Genomic DNA, 27476 nt, shown 5'->3' on the forward strand with positions numbered 1-27476 from the left:
TGCACTTAGCGTCAGGTCTTTTTCCTGCTACCAGTGACCTCATATATTCCTACAGTGTCACCATTGTCACCTGTATCCAGGGAGTCTAGTTCTATCCTATGCAGCTTCCCCATTTGTCAGCTCAGAGTCAGCGATCTCTCACTAGCTCAGGCCAGCTATTCTGTGGGTTTCCCCATCATGGTCTTGACTCTTTTGTTCATATTAAAGCTCCTCGCTCACTTTGATTGTACTCTAGGAGCTTGACCCAATGGTGAGTTGTGGATTTCTGCATCTGTTTCTGTTTCTGGAAGAGGGTTCTAGCTTCTCTGAGGTTGTGGATTGTAGGCTGGCTATCCTTTGCTTTATGTCTGGTATCCACTTATGAGTGAGTACATACAATATGTGTCTTTCTGGGTCTGGATTACCTCAGTCAGGATGTTTTTTTCTAGTTCTGTCCATTTGCCTGTACATTTAAAGATGCCATTGTTTATTACAGCTGAGTAGTACTCCGTTGTGGAAATGTACCCATTTTCTTTATCCATTCTTTGATTGAGGGGCATCTAGGTTGTTTGGGCATGGCTATTTTATATGGTCTCTTGGGAAGCTGAACTCAAGTCCTCCTGCTTGTGAACTTAGCTGACTGAGGTCCCTTTCCAGCCCCTGGTGAAACACTGTACCTTGATCCCACCAAAAGAAATTCCCCTTGGTTGGAAGAACCCCAGCAGAAAAGATGCTTATTTAATCATAGCACGTTAGTGCTTAAAAATGAAACATTTTAGAACATGAGGGATCATACTCACATTGTAGACTATGAATGAGAAATAAAAAAGGAAAAGCTAAAATTCATATAAATACATGAGATTATATTATCTAGTCAAATAAATTGTGACTAAGAAAGGAAGAGAAGCAAGAGAGATAATGTTATTTTTCAAAGTGGTTCCTCTTCTGGAACAATCTGCAGGGACACCTTTTCCACACTGGAAGTGAATTTATCTTCAGCATCGTTATGACTATATAGAACCAACCCAAGATACAAAAGTTGGACAGACATTGTGCACCTACGGAAATACAGCAGGGCATTTCCACAAAGATGTGGAAGAAAGACTACCTTGAGGTCACTGCCTATCATTTTTTTCTTCTCTTCATACTATCCTCAATACCAGTCAGAGACCATTCACCCCAGAAACAGACATGTGCTTCCTCCTTGAGATCCCATGACATCCTGAATCTCCCTCTCTGTAATTGTTTTTAATGCAGCAGTGGGTGGGAAAGAAGTGGATATATACATCAACAACAAAAATTTAGAAAAAAAATCTGAAATTCTCATGTTCAGGTTCTTTTTTCCTTTGAAGCCAGATGGACCTGTCTTATTCCGTAGACTACCATACACTAAAGGGGCTGCATGAGCAGGCCAGTGTTTCCCATAATAGTTTGACAGATATTTTTGTTGCAATTTATATTGCATAATCATATGATCCAGGAGCGATTTCTCAGAAAAAGATGCATGTAATGAAAATACATTTGTCCTTGAGTGGTGGGAGGGGACAAGCCCTGCCAAAGGTGGGAGTTATTGCTGCTATTGTGGGCACTCAGTTGCCTCGGTGTTTCTAAATTAATGTGGTCACTTTTAGTGATTGCTGCAATTTCCTCTCACAGGTAGGAGCAACAACTCACTGATTTCCTGTATCTTTATTATCTCTGGCTGATCTAAAGGTCACCATCATTTCCTTATGTTATCTTCCTTTGGCACATGGTATTTAGGAATGAGGAATTTGTATTCTTATTTTGGTTTTCTGACATTCCTAGGAATTGCTTAATTTATGTCTTGATGTCTTCCGCCATCCTCAACCTTATCTCTTCAAGTGCTATCTCTGTGACATTCTGCACTCTCCTTGTGCAATTCACATTAAAAACAAAAAAGTGTCTAATCTCCCCAGATCTACAGTCCGTGCTCTCTTGGGCATTCTTTTCTGTATTTCCCTCTTGGCTTTGCTTTTCTGTGATTACCACACTGTTCTGACCTGTCTTTCAGCTCATTTGTTTAATCTTGACATGGTTCATGGATCCCTAAGAGAATGGAGTCTGCAGAAAACACCATTAACCTTAAACCTAGAGGGAAGGACCATTCACACAGGACAAAGACACAAGCCTGAAAGAAGGCTCCACTTGAGGGGGGGACTAAGAGACCCCAAGAAAAGGGATTCACAATTCCCTGTGGGCTTTTCCTTTGGGAATAGTATACGACACAGAGTAACAGTACAGGGGATCCAGAGTAAAAATATGCACAGTCCATTATAGGCTCTGCCTACAGGAACACTGAGACACAGAGGGAGATCATTTCTCTTTACGTTTAAGAAAATAAAAGAAATGTTAATCTGGAAAAAAAAATCAGGTATCCTGAAGGTGGGTGCAAATCTACTTCATCTGGGGAAGAAAATCAATAAACAAAAAGTTGCATCTGGAAGGGGCCAGAGTGAGCTTTGAGGCCATCATTATGGCCAGAAGAGGAGCAGTGTTCCTGAGAAGGCCACAGGCCTGAGTCCTATGATTGTACCTGTCTAAGACTGAAGTTCAGTTGGAGTGCCTGAGGATGCCTCCTTCACCTCCACATACCCTAATGGTAAAGAAAAACACCTCGTGTTAAAACAGATGAGGATGCAAGAGGGACTTTCTAGCCATCAGCAGGAAGAGAAGAAGCAAGGTCAAAGCAGGAGCAGACCCTGAGACAAGACCTTGTGAGGCAGTTCTCCCCGCACACTCAGGACATCACTAGGAGAACGTGAAGTGCCTGTGAACCAAGTAACCATGACGCAGGTGTTCATACTTAGCCCTTCTCATATCCACTCATGAAAAGTATGTATCTATCTGAGTATCTTCAGTACCCGATAATCTGTCCAAATTTCAACAAAAAATTAGGAGGCACAAAAAGTAATATTTTAAAAAACATGTAAAAATAAACTAATATCTTACCAATAAACCGAAAACCAGGCTCAGGCGTGATGTGGATGTTAGAACTACAAGATGCCAAGTTTTAAATAATTATGAGAAAATACAATGGATTTTTTTCTTATTATACATAGCGATCCCAGTTCCCTCTAGGGAGAGAGAAAGGGAAGGAGAGAGAGTGGAAAAAATAGAATGGAATTTTTTAAATGCACAGAATTACAGGGTAATTTAAACAAAGCTAAAAAAAATCTAACAAATAATGAGCAATGAGAAACACAGTGTCAGAGATGAACAAGGCCATCAAGGGCTCATTGGTGGACTTTGTAGAGCTAAGGAAGAAAGATAGCATGCACCCAGACAAAAACTAAAGAGAAAAAATGAACAGGCAGTTAGAAGAGGGTTTGATTACCCACTTCCATATTGGGGGCTCACAACTGCCTGTAACTTTAGCTCCAGGGGATCTGATGACTTTGGCTGGTCTCTGCAGACACTAAATTCACATGCAAAAACACACACTCACACACAGAGAGACACATAATTTTAAATTTTTATGTGTATAGACATTTTGCCTGCATGGATTTCTATGAACCGCATGTATGCCTAGTGGCCACTGAAGCCAGATGAAGACATCAGATCCCCTGGAACTGGAATTACAGATGGTTTGGGCTGTCAGGTGTGCTGGAAATGTAAGCCAGGTCTCTGGAAGAGCAGTCAATGCTCTTAATCACTAAGGGATCTCTCAAGACATTTCAATTTTTAAAAAAACTAAATGTTATCATAGAGCCTTTATCTAGTAGTTGATGGAAACAGAAGCAGACACCCACAGCTAAACACTGAGCCCAACTCCTGGAATCCAGTTGCAGAGAGGGAGGAGTGATAAGAAAAGGGGTCAAGACCAGGCTACAGAAACCCACAGAGACAGCTGACCTGAACAAGGGGGAGCTCATAGACCCCAGACTGATAGCTAGAAAACCAGCATAGGACTGACCCAGACCCCGTGAACATGGGTCTCAGTTAGAAGGCCTGGGCAGACTAAGGGACCTCTTACAGTTGAACCAGGATGTATCCCTGGTGCAGAAAAGGACTTTGGGAGCACATTCCCCATGGAGGGGTACTCCCTTAACCTAGAGACAAGAGGGAGAGCCTAGACCCTACTCCAAATGACTTGACAGATTTTGATGATCCCTCCTGGAAGGCATCACCTTCCCTGTGCAGTAGGGGGTGGGGATGAGATGGGAAGTGGTTTAGGGGGCATGGGAGGGAGGGAGAGGGAACTGGGATTGATATGTAACATAAGAAAAAAAATTAAAAACCAAAACAAAACAAAGAAAAGAGTTTACGGACTTTCTTCAAAACAAGATAGTGCTTTATATTTGTGACATGTTTGGCAGCCATGCAGAGCCTGGCATATATAAACATGCAATAATTACCCAAGAGATTAGTGGGATATATACTGAATTTTAGAAGGCTCTCAGAATAAAGAGCAAAATGAAAAATATTCTTCCTTTGGAAATAATTTAATACCCCTGCTACTTCTTAGTCTGCCATGGCTACACACGTTTATAACCCCAGATGAGCAATGAAGACTGGGAAGCCAGAGGTGGCTAGCTGACCTCCATGAACATTATTACCAGCTCAGTGGGAGACTCCACCTCAAAGCAATAGACAGTGATAGAGGAAGATACTAGATGTCCCGCTGGACCTCCAAATGTGTACACATGTCCCCCCCAATACACATATATGATACACTCACTAAATAAATAAATATTGAGGTAATCATAAAGTAAGCATTTAAAGCCACACTGTCTGCTGATCTGGAGAAAATGAAAATAACTGCTTGAGCTTTCTACATCATAATTACACAGAAGAAGTCTAGGAAATGTATGTGAAAACAGGTACTTAAGTGTGTCTAGGTAAACAGCTCAAGGGGTGTTGAATTTGGTTCTAAATACATTTATTGGTATGAACTCTATAAGCAGATAGTTTGAACATAATGTTTTAGGTTGGGAATAATTACAAGTGACATTAACAGTCCCTGAATAGCGCCATCAGACTGAGTGTGACAAGGAAATTCACACACTTCTGGGGTGCATGCCCATGGTGCCAAACAGAAAGCATGGCCCTGTGGTGCCAGGCAGTCAGGCACTGTTATGGGGAGCCAACATATGGTGTGGAGTTGAGGAGATAGAGAGACAGAATGTTCATGTGCTGTGGAGAGAGGCATATCTGAAGAGGTAAAGGCGATGAAAAGCAGGCTGAGGTGGGTGACTTCATTGCCATTCAAGGCCATGGAGATGTCTGAGCCTGGGCTGCTGCCAGGGCCTATGTCTGGGCTCACAGCCCTGTTTCAGCTGCAGCCCGTGTTGCTGTTTGTTGAAGACTGAGGATAGAATTTTATAATAGATAAAGTTGGCCCCACCCCTCACTGACTGCAATAATAGGGAGGTCTGGTCCTGCACTTCATTGGCTGTAGCACTCTGGAGAGCACATCCTACACCTAGCCTTGCCAGCACAGTAGAGTTGACCCTATTCACAGCCTGGAGGAGGCAGGAGCTGGTCCTCAGGGGTGAGAGTGGGACAGCTGATACCCTCCCTCTCAGCTGCTGGGTGGTGGTAACGAGGGCATGGGAACGATGCCCCCAACCCCAACCCCCACCCCACCACCTATAGCAGTCAAGGGAGTTGACCCTTCTCCCTTACCAGCTGCAGCACTTGGTAAAGTGGGCCCTGCACCTCGCCTGCACAGCATAGTAGTACTGACCCTATTGAAAGCGCACGGATAAGCCAGCCCTGAATGTATAACCATGTGAGAGTCATCTATCAGGTGGCAGTGTGAGCAGGAAGCTATGCCTCCCCCTTGCTCCTCACCCCCCACCACATGAAGCAACACTCAAGGAAGTGGTCCCTGCCCCTCTCCTGGGTAGCACAGTAGAGCTGACCCTGTTGGCTGGGACCCGGGTGAACAGGCCCTAGATCTGGTCCTTCATTTGTCATATGATGGCAGGGCAAGAGACAGAGAAGCCCCCCCACACACACACTCCTTGTCATTTGTGGAAGTTAGGAGAGCTGGCCCTGAGGTCACAAGAGTAGGAGAATATCCTTGCCCCACACCAGCTGTAGCTCTTGGGAGTATGGCTCCTGCACCTCACCTGGGCATCACTGTAGATCTGGCCCTGGTGGTAAAGGTATAGGTGAGTTGACTCTGAGGGCATAAACGAAGTATAACCTCCCCAGTCCTTGATTCTTGCTGCATAGGGTAAACTGCCAGGGAAATGCTGGAGAATTCACCCTGGTAGTGAGGACAGGCGAGAGCTGGTGGGCTGACCAACCCTTCGAATACCCAAGATCAAAACCAAGATTGAGTTGTCCCACCTCAACATCCACCCCATCAAGGATCTGCTGAACCATGAGAAAGAGCACATCCTGCAGAATCAAAGCTGCAGGATTTCTGTGACTCAGGGCAACCACTGGATATCCAAGAGGAGTACCGGTGAGGTCCCAGTGTCAGTGGTGTGGCAGAAACCACAGGCTTCAAACCAGACCAATGACTCTCCGTAATGAACACTTACACGTAAGGATATGTGGACAAAGGGTATAAAATGTATTACACTACAGCTTCCATGGTGAGATTTTTCTTTTTTTTAAATTTCTCTTAAATTTTATTTTATTTTATCAGGAGGAGGAGGAGATTACAAAGGCAGAGGGCAGATACAAAGAAGCAGGGAGATGAGTGTGAATGCGATGCATAATGTGAAAGATACAAAATAAATACAGTTTTATAAAAGGACATTAACAGCTAATTTAGTTGATTGGAACACAGCTGGAAAGATGGTGACCAATTATAAGCAAGTTTTAGGGATGTCTGATATGAACTGAGTTACAACGGGAATTTGAGGTCTGTATTCTCCTGGGCATGGTCCCTGTCTCCAAGGGCTAAGGCCTTTGGCCTCAGACTACACCACAAGCTTCCTTGATTCTAGAGACTTGGAATCTGGACTAATCCACACTAATGGTGTTCCAGCATCTTCATCCTGCAGATTCTTTCTCAAGTAGCCTCTGTAAACATTTGAGTCAAGCTCCCTAATTGATTCTCTCCTATACATCTCTCACTATTGTAAGAAACAAGACCCCCCCCCAACTCTCTAATAACAAATTCAAGACACCTCAAGTAGCAAAAGCCTGACAGTTCTATTTTTATTTCTGCTGAACAAGTCACCAACAGAGAGGCCAATGAAGCTGACAGGAATTCAGTATGAAATAGTGTTTTTTATAGTCCTAAACAGAATCCTTTGCTCTCTCTCTCTCTCTCTCTCTCTCTCTCTCTCTCTCTCTCTCTCTCTCTCTCTCTCTCTCTCTCTCTTTCTCTCTCTCTCTGTCCTTGGCTGGGTGCTTCTGGGGAACAATCTCCCCAATGTCTGATACATCCATCACTCTAAATTTGTTTAGTTTTTTTTCTAGTTTAAGTTCTATGCTCTGAAAACTCAAAATCTTATCTATTGTACATCCTGGAGCTCAAAAGTATGTCTTCCTTCCTGATACAAGCGCTCAGTCATGTAGCAGTCTGTAATGTTTTAGCACTAAGATAAACTAAGAGTACCCATGCAAGCAGACACCAGCTGCTAGAAAAGGCAGGGCCCAGTGTCTCCTGCCTATTTAAAGTCTGGTACATTTACATCTATCCATAGACCTCTGATTTAAGGAATTTTTCATTTATATTTTATTTCTTACTCCTACCCATCTCTCATCGCCTCCTATTGGTTGTGTCTCTTGGATAAATCCAGAATGATATAGGCTCACCAAGAGAAGCCACTTTATCAAGCTTGTATAGCAATTGAGGTAGCATCAGTATTATCAACTAGTAAAACATGACCATGTGCTGTTTACCCAATTATTTAACAAAATGTGATTGGTAGCCAGTTTTGCATTCTACTTTCTGCCTCCAGTTAATTACCCAGTTCCACTGGGAAAGGATTGAGGAAGAAAATACCAGAAATTGTTCTTTGTCCTTGGCATCATTTAATTAATTGCTTTAATCTACATGATGCTTTTTGTAAGATTATGTTTCTTTATCCTTGAGAACTTTATGAATGTGTACAACAAAATGTGATCATGTCCACCCTCAATTTTCTTCCTCAAAATTTCCCTCATATTCTCTCAACTTTATTTGCAAGCACAGAAATCAAGTAAAATAATTATGATTTATTGTATAAATGCCAGCTGAATTATTCATAAGGATATCACAAGTGCACTTTGCTACTCTAGTACATGGTGGGAAGACAAACGGTGAAGCAAGAAACTGTGGCTGTGTGGACATATGAAGATTTATAGAGGTGTATGTAAGTAGTTTTTCCCCACCGCCGGTCAGGTCCCACTTCTGTGCCAGCCCCCACCGAGACTCTGTATTTGATATAATTCTGTTGGCCTGATACTTGTTTCTTACCGGCTAGCTCTGTCTTAATTATTACCCATTTCTATTAATCTAAGTATTTCCACATGGTCTCATCTTACTGGAGAGTGAGGCTTGGGTCTGGTCTCCCCAGTCTCTCCATGCTGACTCCTCCTTACTACTTCCTTGAATCCTCCTTGTCTCCTAGTCCCGCCTATCTTGCTTTCCTATTGGCCAATAGTGCTTTATTCATTAACCAGTATGAGAAACATATTTACAGAATGACATCTCCCATCAGGTGTGCCCACTGTGTTCTCTGTGTATGTTCAAGGGGCAGATAACTGAACCATCAAACAGATTTTTCAATGTCTGATTGGGTTCTGTTAGCTAGGTTATGTTATGAACTTCTTTTTGTTTCTTTTAAAAATCTAAACAACAACAACAACAAAGTCATTTTCTCAGCTGTTTTTCTTTACTGCCTCCTATTCACAGTCTCTCTAAGCACTTTTGCAAATGTTCTGGCCCTCTGCCCACACAACCCCAACCTCTCTTCATATTTTGCATTCATTTTCCCCAAGACAGCATGTACAGTCTCTGGTGATTAATTATTTTCTCTTTGTTTAACTTTCTCCACCATACACTACCTGCTGTCTGTTTTTTTTTTTTTTTTTTTTTTTTTTTTGTACTTTGCTTTTCTGACCAATTGTTATGCTTTCTGGATTTGATCCTTTCATTCCCCCTTCTAAGTATATGAGTTTAACATACATTAATTATATCTCAAAATAATCAAAATAATTCTCCTAGCATTTTTATCTTCTTTATTTAATAATGATCTCTCATAACCATCTCAGAATTAAAGCATAGACTAGGTTTATATATTTAGTTTGCCTCTGATACTCTTCCACCATTCAGATTTCTATATTACTGCTTCCCTTCCTGGCAATGTTATTAATATTCAGTCTTATTAAAGACTCAAACACTCAATATACCAGTCAAATGTTATCTGTTTAACTATCTTTTGAGGTGTTAACAACTTGAACCAATTTCCTCTTTGATTCTTTGATGTAGGATCCTGTGTAGCCCAGATTGGCTTCTAACTCATTATGTAAAGAGGCTGGCCTTGTGCTGGGATTCTAGGCATACATGCCCAGACTATCGACATACATGAACACTTCTTGCCATTTCCATTGACTGCTTTTCAATTTGTCTTCATCAATTTATTTATCATTCATCACATGTGTCTAGCTGAATGGTATATACACTCAGAATGCCCTTGATTTTGTCTATCCATCATATTAGACTGAATGACTTTATAACATTCCCTATTCTCTATTGGTAAATACCACTGAACAATTACTATGCTAGTGAATGTACTGATGGGTCAGAAAATATACGATTTTTGTAAAATGTTGTATCTTTGAAAAAGCCATTATTACTGGTGCTCAAAATATTTCCATATAAAAATTATATATCATGTTAAAACACATACATAAGTAGGGGTGAATAATAGTAGATGTATATCATGTCCAGCTATATCTGTTGAGAATTCTATGAACAACTAAAAAAAAAAGTATTACCTGATTTTCTAAGTTTAGTTAATTTCTCAGCCTACTTCCTCCTTGTTTTCTTTTTGTTCATGGTCGTAGACATACAATAAAAGCTAACTAATTCCTTGATGGCTTTTCAGAACAAATTTTTGTAAGATTGTGACACAAAAAACAAGAAACTTGGAGTGGATGCTATCCACAAAAGGGGGATATTTAGAGGATCAAAGGCAGCCTACTAAAACATTGGCATGGGAGAATAATGGTAAAACTGACAGAAAGTGGAGCAAACTAATTTTTCCATAATTTTGTAAAAGTCTTTCAGGATTCTACTATGAATTGAACTGTTCTGGTCCCCTAATTCTTAAGAACCAACCGGAGAAGGCATTTCCCCTTTGTCTTCCAACTCACTGTAAATTGGTGAATAAACATTTAGTTCTTCATAAAGACGATCATCTGTGACCTGAGAAAGAGAAAAACCATACTGTATCAATTACTCAGAACTTTCCATTTCTAGAAAGTTTATCACATGGGAATCTCTTCTTTTGTCTTTTTTGAATTTCACCCTACCTCTCATGACAGTCAAATTATTCCCTTAACGTCTAGAAACCAACTCAGATGGGTTGACCAATGGGGGCTAAAAGAAACCGTGTCAGTGACAAATTACTAAAGTTGTCTGTATTTGAAATGGTTTATCTTCTGACTCAGGACAGTGGTCATAAGAAGTGTAGTGACTGGAGTGTGTCTAATGGACATAGTAAGTTCCATATGTCAGAATTAAGTTAGTATCGTGGCTAAGAATTGGAAATCCCCGTGAAGGGTGTAATGAATGAAATGCAGTTGTCACCATGAATCAGGAGGGAAAGAAAACTCAAGGCTTATTTAGAGCAATAGAGAGGGGGAAGAAAAATTACATGGTGGAGGGGCAGAAACAAACAATCTCTTTGGGAACAAAAAAAGTAAACCCTAACACATGATAGTCTCCATCACACACCTCACATGTGGCCCCTTCAAAGCACCCACAATTTCTATAATTATAAAGATTCCATTTGTGGCAGAGCGGGGGGACAAGACCAGGCTGCAGAAACACATAGAGGTAGCTGACCTGAACAAGGAAGAGCTAATGGGCCCCCAGACTGATAGCTGGGAATCCATCATGGGACTCAGACCCCCTTGAACATGAGTCTCAGCTAGAAGGCCTGGGCAGTCTAAGGAACCTCAGACAGTGGAACAAGAATGTATTCCTGGTGAACAAAAGTACCTTGGGGGCACACCCCCCTCATTGAGGGATACTACCTTAACCTGGAGACAGGAGAGAAGTCCTAGTCCCTACCCTACTCCAAATGACTTGACAATGCAGATGACCCCTCCTGGAGGGCATCACCCTACATGTGGAGTGAGGGGATGGAAGGGGAGGGTGGTCAGGGGGCATGAGAGGATGGGAGACAGGGATAGAGGGAAGGAGGGAGGGAGGGATGGAGGGAGAGGGAACTGGAATTGATATGTAAAATAAAAATAAAAATAAATATTCCATTTGTGTAATCCTCAAGGAACTGTGCTAAGAACATGTGCCATTTCAGTATCATAATAAGAATTCCAATATGAGATATGAAATCCTGTTGTTGAGAAAAAGTTTTTCAGGAAAAACATTCCAGAAAGTTCAGGCCATATTTTAAAGGAAGAAAGCACAAACTCTTTAACATCCTACTCAGGGCTTGCTACTGACCTTATTACTCTTGAATGCTTCTCCAATCCTATAGATAGTGAGCAACACAGCACTACAAAAGGCCAGCATGGTGAGGAACAGCATCATCGACACAATTTCCTGTCAGACAGCAACCAACCAACAGGCGAGTCACAGACAGATGTACCCCAAATCCCTCCCCTTACAGAAGCTCCCTCTTTCAACCCATCTTGGGAGCACATCTTATAAACTGAAACATGCATAGGAAGCCAGGAGGTGACTACTTGGAGATGATGACTCTAAGCTTAAGGAATGTAGCCAGGAACCCCTCAAAGTTCATAGCTCTATATTGTGATATGGAAACTCAAAATGGGGGATTGTGTCTCTGGAAAAGAAACGGGGCTTCACACTTAGGTCAGGACCCAGAGATGTTGTGCTTTCACAAGCGATACATACTGTGATGAAAGCAGTCACAAAGCAGCCATCATCCTCATTTAGATCCTTACAGTATTTCAGATAGGCAGAATTGTGGCTCAGGTTGAGAATCAGTATGATGATCCCTATTCCTGCAGCAATGCTGCTGATAATGCTTGCTCCCAGGCTTCCTCTCACCTGCTGGCAGAAGAACATTCAGCTCTGGGGCTGTGTGGCAGCAGCCAGTCAACTGCTCTGTCTTTCAGAGCTGGTCCTGCACAGTAATTCAAAGCTAACTAAACCTCCAGTTAACTGAGGAACTCTTGCAAATGTACTCATCGTCTGGCAAGCATCCCTTCTCCTCTGAGATGCCTTTAAGAATAACATGAGGGCTGGGGATATAACTCAGCAGTGGACCACAGGCTTAAGCATTGCAGAAGGTCAGGGGCTCAATGCAAAGCATGAAAAAAAGAAAACACAGCCGGCTGTGCATAGTCTATTCTCAAGCCATCTTTGTGGGAAAGTAATTGCACAGCCATAAGACTATTTAAATATGTATGGGACAATACCTGTGTGGGTCCCATTTAAATAGTGTCAAGACAATCAAATTTCACTGCTTATTAAGTGACACAATTTGTGTTTCTAATGATTTTATCTAGCTTTTGCAAAAACAAAACAAAACAAACAAACAAACAAACAAACAAACAAAACCAAAAAACCTTCAAGCACCAAGGAGGTAACCCACATATATGCACTCTGTAACTCAGCTGATACTGGTGGGTCTTGCTTAACGCCCCTGAAATTCCACTTGTCTCCTCTTGGAATAAAGGATAAAAACGTAACTGTGACTCACCAGATACAGGCTGTTTTTCCTTTCAGACATAACTGACAAAAATCCAGACAAAACAAACTGTTCAAAAAGAAACAGGAGAGAAAGGAAAGTGAGTCTCTGCTGTCCGGGCCATTCCTTCCTCTGCTCTTGAAGTACAAGACTAAGCTTTGGACCCTTCCACGAGACCAGTACTTATTATTATTTCCTATAAAATGCTTCTCAAAGTCATCTGCTTATACGGACCATGAGAATGTCCTGAGAAAATGCAGGGCCTGAACTGCGTTTCGGGCACATGCCTGTGATCCTGGCACTCCAGAGGCTGAAGAAGGAAGGAGCCTGAGCTACTCTGTGAGAAAAAGAAAAAGAAGCATGCAGACTCTTACTTATTAGGCCTTAAACGGGACCTGTGCTCTTCGTTTTTGCAAGGCTCCCCTGCGAGGTTGACTTTGATACTTCCTGGCTAGCAGCATCTGGTGTAGAACTGCAGTAACAGTCTCATTTGTTTTAATGTTTTGTTCATATGTCCTGTCTTTCACTGTCAGCTCCCCCAGGCCAGAAACCTGTATCCCTGCCGTGCATACCTATGGAGTCTGCTCAGTAGCACATGTCCATATAGTTATTACATATTCCATAATGGAAATATGGAAATATTTAGTAAAAGTAAAAATTCAGAGCACCTTCTAAGAAACTGAGATTTGTGTATCCAGGTGGCACTTAAATCGCTAAATATTGAGCCTATGAGATAATTCAGCAGGTAGAGATACTTGTAACACAACACAGGCTCAATGATCTGAATTCAGTTCCAAGATTCCTTAAGGTAGCAAGAGAGAAATGACATCCTAGGATTGTTCCCTGACCTCCAAATGAGTACTGTGGTGTGTGGTGTACACATACACAGAGAGAAAAAGAGAGGAAGGAGAGAGAGTAAATAAATTTTAAAGCTAAAAAGAAAGTTCAAGGAAAAAATGGTAGATGATCAATAAGATTCTTGACCAAGTGACCAAGAGATCTGCAAACTATATGCTTAGCAGCATATCAAACCAATGTGATGTTTTTCTTATATTTAAATATATGTTTATAACTGAATTATCAATAAAAGTAATACACAATCATAATATGGAATAAAGGAAGACTCGAGACATTGTAGAAATTCTATTACTACAAAGTTGTAAAAATTGAACACTAACTTTCATTTACAGTGATTGCTTCAGGGAGCACAAAGACAGGAAAAGTTGTAAGAGTGCAAATGTAATTTTTCAAAATCAGATAAGCTCATTAAACTGAGGGTGACATATGTGCGTGTGTGTGTGTGTGTGTGTGTGTGTGTGCATGCACGTGCACGCATGAAATCAAATTTTACACCTCCTATTCACAGAATTCTTCTTTTACACCTCCTAGTCAGAATTCTTCTGGACACAGGATGTGCTCTCATTCAGCCACCTGCTTTCTAGATAGCAGAATGTTTAAAAAGGAATCCAGTACATTAGTGACCAAAAGCATGTCAAGGGATCAACAAATATCCATCCAGTATTGCTAACATTGTTCTCACCTGGGCAATATTTCCCCCTTCCTTCTTAAAGACAACCTTTTGGGCTACTGTGGAATTTTTTAAGATTTAAAAAAATTTATCTGCAAGTGTCTGCAAGCATGTCTGTGTATGTGTATGCCATATGTGTACAAATGCCCAAGACTAGAAGAAGGTTCTTATCCCCTTGAGCTGGAATTACAGGCAGTCATGAGCACTGACATGGTGCTGGGAACTGAACTCATGTCCTGTGGAAGAGCAGCAAGCACTTAACTACCAAGGCCTCTCTCCAGATTTAACTTAGCTTTTACTAATGGATAAAATATATGTACTTAGCATGTGGTTTTATTAATAATATTAACAGCATCTTTTAGAAAGCAAGTCTTAGGAAAATCATTTAACTTCTTAAATACTAATGTATTGTTCTTTTACAATTTCATGCACTCTCAACTTTTTCATTCAATAAATGTGCTAATGGTTTAAACCACATCTAAGGGTGATTTGGAAGCACATTCCCCATAGAGGGATACTCCCTTAACCTAGAGGCAGGAGGGAGGGCCTACTCCCTACTACAAATGACTTGACAGATTTTGTTCATCCCTCCTGAAAGGGACAGAGGGAGGGATGGAGGGACAGAGGGAGGGAGGAAGGAAAGAGGGAGGGGGGAACTGGGATCGATATGAAAAATAAGAAAAAATCTTTTGATCTTGTTAATGAATATATATATATATGTATATATATATATATGAAGAGCTGAAGATTTTATCAAAGTGCTAGAGAAATGTGGTTAGACTTGATCAAAAGAGAACCTGTGACCAGAATTATTTCAGAAACAGCTACAGATATGTTCTCACCAGCACTGCTCCCCAGAATGGATAGCCTGCTCTATACGACAGAAGCACTTCATCATCAAAGTCTGACATGTACACTGAGGAGCAGACAATTGTTCCAAAACAAAGGCATACCAAACCAACCAGAATTTGTGTTACCTGCAGAAAACATGAATTTTATAAAGTTAGGATATATTTTTCAAGACTGTCCCAGTTTCTCTGTGAGATTGAAAATGAAAAAAAAATCTCTTTAGTGTCATAGGTCTTTCTAAGATTGAAACAGATGTGAGATTTTCTTCTATCTTCTGTTAACTATATTTTTTTTAAAAAAAAATGGAACCATGACTAGTAGGCTGTACAGCATCCATGGTCAACACATGTCATTCACATCTTTATTTACATAGTTACGATGGGCATGAGTAATTGTTCTTTCTAATTGACAACAGACATTATGTACCTATCCTTCATTTCTTTTCTCCATTCATGTCCCAGTAACTTCAAGTCTTTATGAGAAAATGCTTCTCTCTTCCTAGAATGTGCAAAGTCTACCATCAATTCCTCACTTATCAAGAATGTGACAGGACCTACATCACTTCTCATCATCCCACAAGAGGAAATGTTAATATAACCAAATACTCTTCCCTAGAGGCAGCCTGAATTTGAGTTGAGAATGGAGGCTAGGCACTCACCCCCAGGAACTCCAAATCGCTCTTCAAAACTGTCTGCCATGTCTGCTGTGGTGGGGGTGGTGCTGGCTTCCCTGGCAGAGCTTCACCGGCAGGAGATGCTTCCAAGAGCTCAATGTCAGGTGCACTGAAATTTACAAACTTTCAATCATGTCAACTCCCTTTGTGAAGCTGTCAGAACCTAGAGTGTTATTTGTTAACAGTTTCTCAAAAGAAATTAGAAGTTGAACTCTTTAGTGTAGTGCCTTAGAAGAAGGTGCCAAGAGTCAAAGCAATCAACCGAAGACATTTGAATATTATTCAAGTGTTTACATAGAACAAAAGAGAAGAAAAATTATGCCTCATGCTCTTCTTCATCCCAAGTTGTCACAAGTTCCTTCTACCAATATCTATCTATAATTAAAACAAAACCAACCAAATATGTTTGTCAACTTCAAAGTCATTTTAATATAGAAACATACATGCATTTATTTTGTCAATGTGCACAACTTCAAACCCAGAGGATTCAATCACCATTCCTATTTTAATCTTGGGTGCAGAATTCCATGTCCTAAATTTCACAAAGCTCAACCTGGAATGAAGTCATCATAGAAAGCCTCTGACCCCACACATCTGACACAGAGGCAAGAGATCTGTATGTTCAAACTCCCTGTCTAATACTCCTAACTACAAGTCTCTAATGTTAGAAAAATCTAGTATTCCCAGTTTTCAAGCCGAGTTAAAAAAAAAATACCTTGCTGCCAATTGCTGAGAGACACTAATAATGTATACTCTACACAATTAAGTAACTTACTTGAGCTTGTGCATAAATCTATGAATTGGCATCTGTGAATTTCTCTGTCTTGATAAATAACTTCAATGGAAAAGCAATAGTTTCTGCTTACCTGGGGGATTCTTGTGGATTTGGGAGAGCAAGATCTGCTCTACTCTTATTTTCTGCATCCATTTTTTCATGAACTGAGCTAGCTAAGAAGAAGGATACTGTTATGTGGAGATGTGGTGTGCTCTGGGTGGGCAGTTAAGATAGACTGACTCTGAATACAAATAGTTATCTTCATACAGATAAGTCTCCCAGATGACTGATATCAGTGGTTCCTTTATCTTTCTGCAATGAAAAGTAATAAGACTAAGACATCTGCAGAATAGAGAGCAAGATGGAAAACATACCCACATTTTAGAGCATAATTCCTGCCTGAAGCATGGGGTTAACGGAACCTAATATTGAAATGTCTAGGCACTGAAAAGATAAAAGAAAGCAGAGGTAAAACAGGAGTGCTCTTTAGAAACTTCATCTGATGTCCCTATGTCACAAATTCTTCAATGTGATTTTTGGTGTGGCCTCAAGGCTGAAATGTATGTATTAACACTAGTCTCAATTTCTAAATGTATCTCTGACTACACATCCTCTCTCTTCCCCTTCCCCTCCCTCTCCCCTCCCTCCTTCTTCCTTGCCTCCTTCTCATCATATTCTCCTGTCTCCCTGATAATATTTGCTAACTGCAGCAAATGATCATCAAAGTGGGACACACAGAATGAACCATGGCTTAAACTAACCAATGAACTATTTGAATTAAGAAATATACCTTATCTGAGTGTTTCCTTGGTAACTGCTGCAATCTTTATAGTGAGAAGAACAGGACAAGGAAAACATGGAGGAATGTGAACTCATATATACAAATGTTAAGAGAAAATCTGAATGGTGAGAACTGGGCAGTATGTCTGCCCAGACAGTTTTCACCCAACTATATCACAACTAACTATTCTAGAACACAACAAACAAGAGGTCTGCCTTGCATATATTACAGTTTAATTCTATGCATGGTTTTTTTTTCTTAACTGCAAGATACTCTGCATGGTGCCCTAATCACCTGAGCTATTTTCTGGGATATAAAATGTCTCAAGGGAAATTAAGATATATATATATATGATTCTAATGTACATATTGCCAGCTCTTTCTTAACAAAATTTCACTACCCCAGCTACTTTCTTTTCTCTGTATCTTTGGGAATTATCACATCTAACAAAAACATTGTACGTCCCATCTTCTTATTCATTCATACCGAAAGGACTCAACCTTCTTGCTATTAACTGCTCCTATCATGGAGAAGACACTATTGAGGACCATGATCCCAGACTTATCTAGCCCACAGTATTATAGATGAGAACAAAGAAAAATGATTATCCGGGAAGTCATAAGCCAGCAACTGCTAGAAGGCCAAGAAAGTTACAACAGTGCTGCCTGACGGAGCATGCACAGAGTTCAGAGACAGAATTGTCAGGGACAGTGATATTTGAGCCCAGCCTTAAAATGGTTAGCTTAGAAATCACATTCCCCTACCCAACCTTTACAAAACCACTCCTCTGCAGGGTAAAGTCCTGAAGCAATGCAATGGCCCTTTACAGTCTCCTAGTAGCATATAAAGGTTTATGTTCAACACAAAAGTCAGGAACCCTATCTGAGATCTGGACAGGTAACAGATGAGGGTGCCACTTGTAGCATTTTCACTTGTGTCATGAAGTTGCTGGTACAAAACTTATCCAATTTTGATGTAGGCACTTACTGTAATTACATTTTAGAATGGAAACGTGCTTTCATCTTTTTTTTGAATTCAAAACAATTTTCATATTTACTTAAGATATTTTTTTCATTTTGCATGCCAGCCCCAGTGCCACTCCCTCCCTTCTCCTTGCCCTCCACCTCTCCTCTTCCCACCCCCCATCCACTACACAGAAGGGCTAAAGCCTTCCTTGAAGAATTAACAAAGTCAGGCAAGGCCTTCCAGGTTTTTTTTTTTTCTCTTCTTAATGTGAGCATTTATTGCTATATACTTCCCTCTTAGAAATGACTTCATTACATTCCATAGGATTTTGTATGTTGTGTTTTAATTTTCATTTAATTATAAATGTGTCTAATTGCTTTTTGATTTCTGTATTGATGCAGTTATTATTCACTATTGAGTTGTACACTATCCATGCTTTTGTATATATTTCTATTGTTGATAGCCAGCTTCAGCTCATGGTGGCCAGATAGGATGCAGAGTGTTAGTAAAATATTCTTATATTTGTAAATAAATATAAATTTAGAAAAACAAACTGAGTGTATCTTTCCATGTTGGAACATGTTGCTATGTGAGAATTGTAACAAACAGCAACTCATGAAGTGCAGATTCAGTGCTGAAAGGTGACTTGTGACCTCCCGTATTTCACACCCCAGTGTTGATCAACAGCTTCATTCTTCCCCTTCCTGAGATGCTTAACCCATTCTGTACTCACAGCCCAGTTCCCCACAGCCATGTTCCACCTTCCAAAACAGCAAATATCAGAACATATGATCAAATGACTTCCTTTGGGACTGGGCACTTATCAAGATGAGCTTTAACTGTATGTCTGTCTGGAAGGAAGAGATAACAGTTAGCATTTCCCTCCCCCACTACACAGCATTTCTCCTTTAGCACACACTGGCTTTTCACATGCCTCTTACTCTGGCTTTCTCTTTGACTATCAAGTTTCTTCATTCAGTTAGTGTAGGGTGAAAAGGGCCAGGGACAGAAACACCCTGCCTCTAACTAGACTGGAGACTAGGGTCAAGAAAAAACACCCTGACTCATATAATCCTAGGAGCGGGGCTTAAAATCCCACCATTTCCTGAGCTTGCCCAAAAATCAGGCTGCTGAATCCCACCAATCCCTAAGGTCCCTGAGCACAAAACCTCACCAATCCCTAAACCCCAAATCCCACCAATCCCTGAACTTGGCCCAGAATCAGGCTGCAAAAGTTCACCAATCCCAAGCCAACATGGAAAGCTCTACTCCCCCAACCCCAGAAGAAAAAAAAACAGTAGAAGATCTGTACCCTGTTCAATTTGCTGTTGCTTCTCACTCTAGAGGCATCTACCTCCTGGATTCTTCCTTCCCAATAAATCTCTTGAGTGAGGTTTGTTGTGTGGCCAACATTTTTGCCAGAGCAGAGCCCTTCTGTAACAACTGTTGCCAGAGCACAGAGCCAGAGCAGTGCTCAGCAGGGAAAAACGATAACACTTTCCCTGAGCAAAATTTGCTCTACTACAGCAGAAGTGTTATACTCTGGAAATGGAGAAGAATAGAATGGAGCAGAGTTTTAACACTTTCACCGTGGAAACTTTCCCCTGGGAGAGTTGTACTTAACATTGGGGAAACATTTTCCTAGGGCAGGGCTAAAAGCTGCTACACTTACAGTGACTGTGGTATTCCTTGGCTCCTGACTGCCAGCATAGTTTTCCATCTGAGCTGCAATGCTTACAGTCAGAGCCTAGATTTTTTTATTATATTTTTCTTACTTTTCACAGAAAGGATTTTCATCATATATTTTCTCCACCCCCAAGTCCTCACAATCCTCCTTACCTCTTGACCCACACAACTTCATGTTCCTTCTCTCTCTCTCTCCCTCTCTCTCTCTCTCTCTCTCTCTCTCTCTCTCTCTCTCTCTCTCATACACACACAAAACAAAAAATAAAACACTAAAAATACACACAAAAATTCAAATAATAAACATAAAAGGACACACAAAAAACAAGCAAACAAACAAAACCTGGAGCCTTTTTGTATTGGCCAGCTAACACTAAGCATGGGGCCTTCCCTGGAGTGTAGTTGATAGCCAGTGTCACTCCATTGGAGAAAACTGATTTTCTTTCTCCCAGCAGGTACCAATTACCTGGGTGTGTCCCCAAACTCAAAAGAAATTTATTTTTAAATCTCTCATGAGCAAATATTTTCTCAAAGTAAATGCTAATTTTATGCACAAATTTTCATGTGAAAGGTTTAAGTCAGGTTATCTTTAGAGGGTATTTTCTGGTACCTTGCACTAAGGAATTACAACCTATGTCTGTCTCATCTCTCATCTCCCCTTTCCCACAATTCCCTTTCAGCCCTTCCTTCCTGTCTTTTATTCACATTTCTATTTCTTAGAGCCAAGCCTGGTTTTAAAGTATGTAATTAAGAGGCCTGGCAAACTGGTACAGATGCTTTTTATCATACTTCAGAGCCTGGTTTCAATCCCTGGAACTCAAAGGGTGGAAGGAAAGAATGTAATCCACAAAGTTGTCTTCTGACCTCCATGTTCACACCATAGGTGTAATCACACATGCTCACATAAAAACAGAAAAAAAATAAAAGTTTTTATACATACCCATATATTATATGGTTTAGAGTGAAACAGTTTAGACTGACATCAAACTCCAGTGTTTCATAGGAAATGTGACTACAGAAATGGCTATTGGACAAATGGCTCTAAAAGTTCAAATGCCAAGTGCAAACTTTCAGGAAAAAAAAAAAAACCTTCATTTCTTTATCCCTATGCCTTCAGAGATGTTCAGCGCAAGATTCACCCAGTTCACTTTGGCTCTAAATTAGTTTCCTTGAATCCTCCCTATAGGATTTTGTCTTGTATAACAGCCCAAGGTCAGTTAACTACTAAGGTGATTTTCTAAATCATACTAATTCTTATCTGTCTGTCCAGATACCCTCTGTTACACAAAATGGTACTTTTCATTAGAAAAGTAATCATGAATCATGGTTGTCCTCTAATAAATAAGAATCTTTTTTAGATTCTATGCTGTTATAGTGTTACTACTCTTTTGATAAATTTCTATTTAAATTTGAAACAAGCTTGTTTTACATGTCAATCCCAGTTCCCTCACAGTCCCAACCTCCCCTGTCCAGCCACCCCCCATCAACCCCCATATCATCCTCTTTCTGCTCCACAGGGAGGGTGAGCCCTTACATGGGGAATTTTCAAAGTCTGTCATATCATTTGGAACAGGGCCTAGGCCCTCCCACATGTGTCTAGGCTGAGGGAGTATCCCCCTATGTGGAATGGGCTCCCAAAGTCCATTTGTATACTAAGGATAAATACTGATCCACTACCAGAGGCCCCATTGACTGCCCAGTCCTCCCAACTAACACCCACGTTCAGGGGGTCTAGGTCAGTCCTATGCTAGTTTTCCAGCTTTCAAACTGGGTGCATGAGCCCCCACCCCTTGTACAGGGCAGCTATTTCTGTGGGTTTCTCCAGCCTGGTCTTGACTGCTGTGCTTATCACTCATCTCTCTCTGCAACTGGATTCCAGGAGTTCAGATCAATGTTTACCTGTGGGTGTCTGCTTCTGCTTCCATCAGCTACAAGATAAAGACTCTAAGATGGCATATGAGGTAGTCATCAATCTCATTATCCGGGGAGGTCATTTAAGATAGCCTCTCCACTATTGCTTAGATTGTTAGTTGAGGTCATCCTTGTAGATCTCTGGACGTTTCCCTAGTGCCAGATTTCTATTTAAACCTATAATGGCTCCCTCTATTATGGTATGTCTTTTCTTGCTCTCCTCTATTCTTTCCCTGGCTCAATCTTCCTGCTCCCTCATGCCCTCCTCTCCCCCAACCCTTTCTTCTAACTCCCTCTCTACTCCCCTTCATGCTCCCAGTTTGCTCAGAAAATCTTATCCCTGTACTCTTCTCAAGGGGTCCATGTATGTCTCTCTAGGGTTCTCCTTGTTTCCTAGCTTTTCTGACAGTGTGGGTTGTAGGCTGATAATCCTTTACTCTATGTCTAAAATCTATATATGAGTGAGTACATACACCATATTTGTCTTTTTGTGACTGGGTTATCGCACTCAGGAAGGTTTCTTCTAGTTCCATCCATTTGCCTGCGAATTTCGAGATTCCATTGTTTTTTTTTTTTTTTTTTTTTTTTTTTTCCGATGAGTAGTAATTGTGTAAATGTACCAAATTTTCTCCATCCATTATTCAGTTGGGGGGCATTTAGGTTTCTTCCAAGTTCTGGATATTACGAAAAAAAATGCTGCTATGAACATAATTGAACAGATATCCTTGTTGTATGAATGTTCATCTTTTGGGTATATGCCTAAGAGTGGAATTGTTGGATGTTGAGGTAGACTGATACCCAATTTCCTGAGGAATTACCATACTGAATTCCAAAATAGCAATACACGTTTGCACTCCCACCAACAGTGAAGGATTGTGCCCTTTCTCCACACCCTTTCCAACATAAACAGTCTATAATGTTTTTGACCTTAGCCATTCTAGCAGGTGTAAGATGATACCTCAGAGTTGTTTTGATTTGCATTTCCCTGATGGCTAAGGATGTTAAGCACTTTCTTAAGTGTGTTTTAGCCATTTTAGATTCCTCTATTGAGAATTTTCTGTTTAGTTCTGTATCCCACTTTTTAAATTAATTATTTGATGTTTTGGTATATAGCTTCCTGAGTTCTTTGTATATTTTGGAAATTAGCCCTCTGTCAGATGTTGGGTTGATGAAGATCTTTTCCCATTCTGTGGGCTGCCTTGTTGTCTTGTTGACTGTGTCCTTGCCTTACAGAAGCTTTTCAATTTCAGGAGGTCCCATTTATTAGTTGTTTCTATGCTTCTGGCATTTTGTTAAGGAAGAGGTCTCCTGTACCAATTCATTCATGGGTACCTCCCACTTTCTCTTCTAAGAGGTTCAGTGTGGCTGGGTTTATGTTGAGGTCTTTGATCCATTTGGACTTGAGTTTAGTGAGTGGCATTAGACATGGGTCTATCTGCAGTCTTCTACACACCATCATCCTGTTGTGCCAGCACCATTTGTTGAAGATGCTTTCATTCTCCCATTGTATACTTTTAGTTGTTTTGTCAAAAAGCAGGTGTTCATAGGTATGTAGGTTAATATCAGGATTGTGGAATTGATTCCATTGGTCTACTTTTCTATTTTTGTGCCAATACCAGGCTGTTTTCAGGACTATAGTTCTGTAGTAGACCTTAAAGTCGTGGATGGTGATGCCTCCTGGAGTTCCTTTATCATACAGGGTTGTTTTGGCTATCCTGGGCCTTTTGTTTTTCCATATAAAGTTGAGTATTATCCTTTCAAGTTCGGTGAAGAATTGTGCTGGGATTTTGATGGGGATTGCACTGAATCTGTAGATTGCTTTTGGCAAGATTGCCATTTTTACTGTTTATCCTATCTATCCAAGAGCATGGGAGATCTTTCCATTTTCTGGTATCTTCTTTAATTTCTTTCTTTAAAGACACAAACTTATTGCTATATAGGTCTTTCACCTATATTGTTTGGATAGTGTTACCCCAAGATATTTTACGTTGTTTATGGCTACTTAAAGAGTGATGGTTCTCTGATTTCTTTCTCAGCCCCTTCATCATCTGTATATAGCAGGGCTACTGATTTTTTTTTTTTTAGTTAATCTTCTATCCTGCCACTTTGCTAAAGGTGTTTATCAGCTGTAGGTGTTCCCTGGTAGAGTTTTTTGGGTTACTTATGTAAACTATCATATCAGCAAATAGTGACAGTTTGACTTCTTCCTTTCCAATTTGTATCCCTTTGATCTCCTTTTGTTGTCTTATTGCTCTAGTTGAGCAATAAGAGATATGGAGTGGACAGTCTTGTCTTGTTCCTGATTTTAGAGGAATCACTATGAGTTTCTCTCCATTTAGTTTAATGTTAGCTGTTGGTTTGCTGTACATTGTTTTATTATGTTTTGTTATGTTCCTGTTATCCCTGGTCTCTCCAAGACCTGTATCATGTAGGGGTGTTGGATTTTGTCAAAGGCTTTTTAAGCAACTAGTGAGATGATCATGTGGTTTTTTCTTTTTTAGTTTGTTTATGTAGTGGATTACATTGATGGATTTTCATATGCTGAACCATCCCTGCATCCCTGGGATGAAATCTACTTGGTCATGGTGGATGATTCCTCTGATGTTTTCTTGAATTCGATTTGCCAGTATTTTATTGAGTATTTTTGCATCAATGTTCATGGGGAATATTGGTCTGTGTTCTCTTTCTTAGTTGTGTCTTTGTGTGGCTTGGGTACCAAGGTAATTGTAACCTCATAAAATGAGTTTGGCAATGAACCTTCTGATTCTATTGTGTGAAACACTTTGAGGAGTATTGATATTAGCTTTTCTTTGAATTTCTGGTAGAATTCTGCACTAAAACCATCTGGCCCTTGGCTTTTTTTTTTTTTTTTTTTTTGGGAGGCTTTTGATGACTGCTTCTATTTCATTGGGGGTTATAGGTCTATTTAAGTTGTTTATTTGCTCTTGGTTTAATTTTAGTAAGTGTTAGCTATCCAGAAAATTGTCCATTTCCATTAAATTTTCAAATTTTGTAGAGTATAGGTTTTCAAAGTATGACCTGTAGACTCTCTAGATTTCCTCAGTATCTGTTGTTATTTCCCCCTTTTCATTTCTGACTTGGTTAATTTGCATGTTTTCTCTCTGTCTTTTGGTTAGTTTGGATAAAGATTTGTCTGTCTTTATTTTCTCAAAGAACCAACTCTTTGTTACATTGACTCTTTGCATTGTTTTCCTAGTTTCTACCTTATTGATTTCAGCCCTCAAGTTGATCATTTCCTAGCATCTACTCCTCCTGGGTGAGTTTGCTTCTTTTTGTTCTAGAGCTTTCAGTTGTCCTGTTAATCCTCTAGTGTGACTATTGTCCAGTTTCTTCATGTGGACACTTAGTGCTATGAACTTTCCTCTTAGTACTGATTTCAAATATCCCATAGGTTAGGGGTATGTTGTGCCTTCATTCTCATTGAGTTCTAGGAAGTCTTTGATTTCTTTCTTTATTTCTTCCTTGACCCAGGAATGGTGCAATTGTACCTTATTCAATATCCAGGAGTTTGTAGGGTTTCTGCAATTTATGTTGTTGTTGAATTCTAACTTTAGAGCATGGTGGGTGCAAACAGGTCTAATACTCCAATAGCTCTCCTCTTCCAGTGGATGGTGGCAGGAGTTGTGATGTAAAATTAGTAACCCCTTCTGTGGGTAGATGTGAGACTAGGACAAAGGCAGACTCCAGATGGGCTAGTCCACAGGGACGGGCTCCCTTGTGAGTGAAGTTCCCAGGCCTCAGGAGGCTCCAAACAGGGCCCCGGAAAGATTATTTTAACATGATATAGAACAACACCATTTATTTATGGAAAGTATCCAGAATGGATAAAGAATACTTTTTGACAACATCAAGAAAGGAAATTCACTACAAAATACAGGTCTGCCGAGATAACTCAATTCCTAAAGTATTTCATGTGCAAGAAGGAAAACATGGGTTTGATCCTGCATTAAGTAAAATTTTTAAAAATTAAATAAAAGGCAGGCATGGTGGCATACCCTGGTAATCCCAGTAATGAAGAAGGGTATACAGGAAGGTCCTTGGAATTCCTTGACCAGCCAGCTGACCCTAATTAGTGAGCCCTACATCCAGTGAGATACCCTGTTGAAAAGAAACAAATAAGGTAGATGGTGCCTGGGGAGGCATGACACCTGGGATTGTCCTCTGGCCAGCACACACTCACATCATGAACTAAAGAGACACCAGATACTAGATGCAAATTCTAGTCAACTTCTATTTTCTAAATTTCTCTTGTGTAGCCTTCAGCTTAATTATTCAGCAACCTTAAGTCATTATCTCATAATGGCTTCCATCTCTAGTTATATTTGAGTTACATATTTTATGAGAAAGTAATAAAGCCTCCTTAGAGAATATGGCTCTACACTAGAGCCAAGCTGCTGCCTGTGGAGATGTCATGAGCCAACACAACCATCAAGGTAAGTATCTAAATAGAGTTAAATCATTCAGAGTTTGTCCCTGGACCTCCAAGTAAGGTCATTTCCACCAAAATCTGAATGTGGCTATCAATTCAGGATGTAGGGAACACTACTGAGGAAATCACAGTGTCCTGGTCACTGTTAATATGTTCTGATAAGGATTGCTTGAAGACATATTCAAATAAAAGGAAGTAGATTATCTGTAACGTAATAGAAGTACAATTAATGGCAAATGGCCACAGGTGTCAGTAGGTAACACAACCCGAATTTGAACCATAGATCTGTCCAATTTGTCCTTGCTTTTCACGTCTCTACTTTAGGTTCCCAAGATCCTTTGAAGAAGAAAAGCCACTGATCCAAACCACCATTGTTCTGGGTCATGTGACAGCCCAGAAGCTGATGGAAATAGAATTTGAAGCTTCAAGTACAGTGAAGTATAAATTAATCACAACTTGTTTGTTTTTGCTTTTGTTTTACTTGCTAGATTGAATACTAATGTCAGCCAAACTTAAGACCATTTTTTTTCTGTGCTAAAAATTTGGCTCATTCTTTTTCCCATGAGGTGGCAGCAATTTGGATTTATCGAAAATCTACACAATAGTGATTACAGCTGGATGTGGTGGCTCATGACTATAATCTCAACACTTGGAAGGAGAACTGTGAGTATACAATATCAAATTGAGTATGCTTGTATGTGCCTCTAATCTTGAAACTTAGGAGATGAAGATAGGAAAATCAGTAGTTCAAAGCCAGACTTGGCTACATAGGTTGTTGGAAGCCAACCCTACAGAACATGAGACACAGTATTAGAAAGAAAGGAAGGAAGAAAGAAAGGAAGTAAGGAAGGAAGGAAGGAAGAGAAAGGGGAGGCAGGGAGAGAGGGGAGGAGGGAGAAAGGGAGAGAGAGGGAGGGAGGAAATTAAGTAAATTAAGGAATTTCATTCTTAAGCCTCAAAAAGCAATAAAGTAGAAGAAGAAGGAGAGAGAGAGAGAGAGAGAGAGAGAGAGAGAGAGAGAGAGAGAGATTCAGTTTCTGGGAACAGCTTTGTAAGGAGGACCATA

The 27476-nt window shown here is 40.3% G+C and overlaps 1 protein-coding gene across 1 annotated transcript; it reads right to left on the reverse strand.

Annotated features, from left to right (window-relative positions):
- Positions 1 to 9182: 9182 nt before the first annotated feature.
- Ms4a2 (membrane spanning 4-domains A2) lies at positions 9183 to 16783 on the reverse strand. The gene is made up of 7 exons (XM_051192100.1): positions 16711 to 16783; positions 15830 to 15953; positions 15165 to 15299; positions 12807 to 12863; positions 11996 to 12151; positions 11582 to 11680; positions 9183 to 10318 (listed from the first exon to the last, which is right to left on the reverse strand). Exons 1-7 carry the CDS (start codon positions 16770 to 16772, stop codon positions 10220 to 10222), a joined length of 732 nt encoding a protein of 243 aa, XP_051048057.1. The 5' UTR covers positions 16773 to 16783; the 3' UTR covers positions 9183 to 10219.
- Between the last annotated feature and the right edge of the window lie 10693 nt (positions 16784 to 27476).

Source organism: Phodopus roborovskii, unplaced genomic scaffold (genome assembly GCF_943737965.1).
Source record: "Phodopus roborovskii unplaced genomic scaffold, PHOROB, whole genome shotgun sequence".
NCBI classification, from domain to species: Eukaryota; Metazoa; Chordata; class Mammalia; order Rodentia; family Cricetidae; genus Phodopus; species Phodopus roborovskii.

Bases quoted from the DNA above. Each gene is read 5' to 3' on its own strand.
- Ms4a2 (XM_051192100.1), bottom strand. From the start codon at position 16,772: ATGGATGCAGAAAATAAGAGTAGAGCAGATCTTGCTCTCCCAAATCCA. The intron at 15,954-16,710 runs GTAAGCAGAAAC...TGTAAATTTCAG, and splicing joins AATCCACAAGAATCCCCCAG to TGCACCTGACATTGAGCTCT. The intron at 11,681-11,995 runs GTATGTATCGCT...GCTGTCTGACAG, and splicing joins TTGTGACTGCTTTCATCACA to GAAATTGTGTCGATGATGCT.